This window comes from Cyprinodon variegatus, unplaced genomic scaffold (assembly GCF_000732505.1).
Source record: "Cyprinodon variegatus isolate N-32 unplaced genomic scaffold, C_variegatus-1.0 Scaffold0, whole genome shotgun sequence".
NCBI lineage: Eukaryota > Metazoa > Chordata > Actinopteri > Cyprinodontiformes > Cyprinodontidae > Cyprinodon > Cyprinodon variegatus.
The window spans coordinates 432262-437218 of NW_015150453.1; the positions used below are offsets into that span (position 1 = coordinate 432262).

Consider the following 4957-nt stretch of genomic DNA (forward strand, 5'->3'; position numbering starts at 1 on the left):
GACCTTGAATTTAAAAGTAACTCCATGACTTCTAAAACCTGCTGGTCCAAAGTGGTCAGCTATCAGACAAAACACAGCGGGATACTGGTGCTGTCCGTCAGGGGCACTTACCCTGGAAGTTGCAGGTCTAGCGCCCCTCGTGGGTTAAACTTACGCAGTGTTGCTTTTAACAAACAACATTATCAAACAATGTCACCGGACATCTCCGAATATGAGCCACAAAACGGTCTTAAATCAGAAGCAACAGGACTTTTCTGAAGACCTTTCAACACCCATCCAGAAGACTTTGTAACTTCTGTCGGCTCGCATAAAGCAATCTGTAGTTGGAGAGCTGATGTTTTTAAACAACCTTGAGGTCCATCCTCCTGAGCAAATTGCAGGACAGATGCAAATCAAAGACTAACCCGTCGTTTTCCTGGGTTTTTGAAGACTTGCATATATGGATTTTGTGTTTGGCCATTTGATCATGATCACTTTTGTCTTTGGGGTTATTCCAGGACCAAATTGTTGATGCTTTTGGGCTAAAATCTTTTGTTCTTCGACTATAAAAATGTTAAGATTTTGAACAGAGAGGAAAGATGGTTTGAAAGCGGGGTAAAGGAAGCCATATTGGTTAAAAGAGAAAAGCCATAACTGAACATAGGGGGAAGATTGCATTTTCAGGCTCCAAGCATTTACATTTCAGTCCTGGAACTCATTCAAACCTGTCGGCTCAGACAAGGGCTGACAAAATTCACAAAGATTCCTGGATGTGTGTTGATTTCTGAAAAGTTAAGCCTCTTATGTGGTTGCCTATAAGGGCGTAACGATTTCAGGAAGAATTACTTTACCTGCATATGCATGGAGATTTGCCTGCGTCCGTAGTCAGCCCTGCTGTAGTCGTCACTGTAGCTGTGTGAGTGGATTATGCTGGGCTGACCCAGGTGACCGTCCCGGGTCCTGAGGGTGGACAGATCCTCACTGCGAGAGAACCCCCCGTGGGCGAACTGTGGGATGTAGGCCGGATGAGAGGGCTCGGGTTCAGGGGTCAGGAGCAGAGGTGCTGGGGGTTGAGCCCGGCTGTGCTGGTGATGGAGCTGTTGCTGCGGCCCGTCAGCCGTCGCCAGATGAAACAGGGGATTCTGGAAGGAAAGCGGGTAGCGCATGGCGGCGGCCTGGTGTTGCTGCTGCTGGGATAGCGAGTCGGTGGTGGTGCCCATCTGGCTCAGCTGGCTCAGCCGGAGGCCGCCTGACATGCTGGAGCCGCCGGAGCCAGCTGACAACCTCCCACCGGCCCGCAGCTGGCTGCTCAGGCCCGACCCCAGGCCGCCACCGCCTCCGCTGCTCAGCCCACCGAAGCTGCCCATACCGGCGATGGAGGCCTGGGAGGAGTTGAGCATGTCCACCGACTGCAGGTTAGACACGCTGTTCATTCGGGAATCCTGGAGGTCCATCATAGATACGCTTTTATTTACACTGAGACACCTAAATAGTACGGGACATGAGATGCTAATGTGCCCCCTTATATTTAAATGTTAGGTGGGCACGGATGATATGGGTGAGGGTGGTGCGGGTGTTTTACCACGAGGTCTGTCAGGGTATCGGAATGCCTGAAAGTATTTCCCAGGAAATACCGCTAGAATGAGTTGCATGGTGACTCAGTGGGAAAAAAGCAAATGTCATGATAAACTAGAGCCTCTGTACGACCATTGCAGACTCTTCCAGTATGACTAACATGCATGTCATACTAACCTCACTAACTGGAGAGAGATTACCTAGCGGATGAGATGATGATGCCCGTGGTTCGGCAAGATGAGACTCACCTTAGCGTCTGGTTCCGTGATGTCGGAGCTGCTCGTGCAGTACGCCGGGCTGGATCGGGCCAGAGGGGGTCGGGAAACGTAAAACATGTCTTTGGAGGCTCGGTGAGGATGATCGCGGTCCTGAAAACTCAGCTGGGAACGGGACGGCATGACCCCCCCGGTGGAGGTGGGGGAAGGCAAACGAGTGATATCTATGGAGCTGGAAAACAGGAAGGAGTAAAGCCGACAGGATGGATCTGGAACATTCTTTTAAGTTCAGCTGCTCCAAATCTGTGGTATTCTGGGAATATTCACTCAACACTTTGTCACAAACATCTTTTCAAACAATGAAATGTCACTTCTGCTACGATCATTTACTATACATGCAGCCCCACATGAAAACTGAAACATTTTCATCAGCTACACTGGAAAAACGATCTAGAAATAGGTAAAAGGTTCTTAAATGAGGTGTATTTACCCTTAATACACCGTATCTATGTATTATTGAGGTATGGAGAGAATTTTGTTCCGTTATTGTCCCATTAAAGAAACACATTTTGTGAATGGAAATTAGAAAAAAAAAAACACACTTTGCAAAATGAAATTTGAAAAGAAACATGCTATCCAAAAAACACGTTGCTATCCAAAAATGCAAATATTTTCATATGTGCAGCTAAAACACAGACAGACGCAGGAGTAAGAAAATAAAACTTTACTATGGCGAAAAGAGAAGTTGGAGACGGATTGGAGTTTGAAAATGACAAGAGTAAATACTGAGGACAAAAAGCAAGATCCGATCTGTCCTGAAAATGATCATCTGGTAAAAAAGTAAATAAATATTTACATCTTTCACACCTCAGACAGCAGACAGCGGGAACTTTTCTCTTCACATGCACAGCACAGGTGTCATTTCAACTAGTTTCAAGAGGGAGTGAATGCCTGCAAAAAATCAGCAACTTGTGCTATACGACAGATAATTAGGGCAATTCAAAGACAATAAAAAAATTGGAAGTAAAATTTTTGAGTTTAAAGTGGCATATTTACGAGAACTAACATGCACATTTAAGACATTCTAAGCATGGAAATTTGGAAGAAAAATGTACCAAATTTAGAGAATAAACATCTAAATTTATGAGTAAAAACACCCAGACTAACGAGATTTACAAGAAAAAAGCATGCAAATTTAGAAGAAGAAAGCAAGCAAATTAAGAGAATAAACATGTAAATTTGCGAGATTATAGAGACAAATATAGAGGGAAACAAGTAGCAAATGTACCAGAAAAAATTTGTAAATTTACTTGATTATAAAGATGCAAATTTAGAAAATTTATAAGAACAAAAATCCAAAATGACAAGAAACAAACATGAAAATTTTTGAGATTCTAAGCATTCAAATTTAGAAGAAAAATGTAGGAAATGTATCAGAATAAGCATGTAAATTTACGAGAAAAAACAAGCAATTTTATGAGATTATAAACATGCACATTTATTGTATCATTAATTTTCACTTTAAAAACTTACATGAGGAGGCCATTGTAGCATCTCATTCAATTACTAAAGCCCCCCAATTAATGATGGATTTGCATGTGCTTTATGTAGCATACCTCAACATGTATCATAATCTATAAACTGTTCCGCAAATGTCCATGTTTAAACTTGCAAATTTGCTACTTTTTCCCCCTAAATTTGCTATTTTTTTTTCTTATTAATTACCTACTTTTTTGTCTTATATTTGCATGGTTTAATCTAGTAAATATGTATGTTTTTAATCGTAAAATTGTGTTTTTATTCTTATCAATATGCCACTTTAAAATCGAAAATTAAAATTCCAATTTTTTGTTTTCGTCTTTGAATGGGCTTTATACGCTGGTGTAATTGAATGTGATGTAATTCAATGTGCTGTTACAAACTGTGACAGATAGTGACTTCATATCTGTCAAACCATTTTAAGAACATGTTGCCTTTTGTACTTGTTAAATTTATTTGGATAAATCCAAGGCGGTAAGTAACTATTAGTTAACTTGCATTGCATTTTTATCCTGCTTTGGCTTTAGAATTATAAAATAGACTTTTTGTAATGTTTAACCATTTCTAAAAACGATATATCCACGATTACACCCCACTGATACATAAGCGTTGACTGTATAAATGTTCCTACCTGTTCAAGTCCCTCATCATGAGATTCTGGAACTCTGATGAGATCCCTCGGTTAAAGCTGGGTCGAGACAGCAGCCTGTCTGTCTGTCTGTCCTGCACCCTGTCTGTCTGATGGCTCGGCTGCCGCTGGAGGTGAGGGTTACGCAACGCCATGCTGATGTCATTCAGGAGGCGGGGCAAAGGACCCAGCTTGATGATGGCATCCTGTAGCCAGAAGGAGAAAACTTCAGAAAGCTGCAGGAGTGTTTTTTTTATACCAAGAAAAATCAACATTTGAAAGCATATAAAATATTTATGCTCAATCTAAATGTGATAGAGTAAAAATGCTGTAAGCTGTTTGGTTTTTATTAGTGATGGGCCGTTATTGGGCCACCACTAACTATAGTGTATATAGTTGATAGTTCACCTCGCAGGTGCATGACCAGCGGTGGAGAAAGCTGCGACAGATGATAAATTCATCAAGGGGACGTGTGTGTCAGATTTTTGGAGACACTCTATTGTTAAAGAGGGACAATCTATAACTGGAGGTGGGACACTCAATGTTTTGCAGCAAAAATACAGTAAAAAATGAGCAAAAAAAATAAAGTATTTAGAACTTTGTCAAAATCTTAAGTAAGAAGACGAAATCACGTGTGTGCAAACACAAAAAGTAAACCTTTTCTTTAAAATTCTGGAGGGAGCACATACATAACATCAATGCCTTTGGCAGAATTCAAATGAGCAAGTTTAATCTGGATTAATCTAGACTAATTCCAAGATTACAGTGAGATTAATCTAGGTTTAAAAAAATAATCTATGCTCACCAGTAGTTTTTATACATTCCAATAAAATGTTGTCACTTTTAAAAAATCAAATCAAATCGAATGAAATTTATTTGTATAGCCCTTTACAATAGCCAAATGGTACCCAAAGTGCTTTACAACAAAGCCATAAAAAAAACAATACATAACACATATAAAAAACATACAAGATACAATTAAAAGTGCTGTAGTGGTGCAGCGCTGCAGGACATTAAAAGC

At 40.7% G+C, this 4957-nt stretch overlaps 1 protein-coding gene across 1 annotated transcript in view; it reads right to left on the bottom strand.

The window, feature by feature from the left end:
* The window catches only part of LOC107103499 (ras/Rap GTPase-activating protein SynGAP-like), a 345104-nt gene that overhangs the window by 48720 nt on the left and 291427 nt on the right, over positions 1-4957 (bottom strand). Inside the window, exons 14-16 of the mRNA XM_015403604.1 lie at positions 3940-4142; positions 1803-2001; positions 831-1421 (exon numbers count right to left, since the gene is read on the bottom strand). Coding sequence (XP_015259090.1) covers positions 831-1421; positions 1803-2001; positions 3940-4142 — 993 coding nt within the window. The remainder of the gene's footprint in view (positions 1-830; positions 1422-1802; positions 2002-3939; positions 4143-4957) is intronic.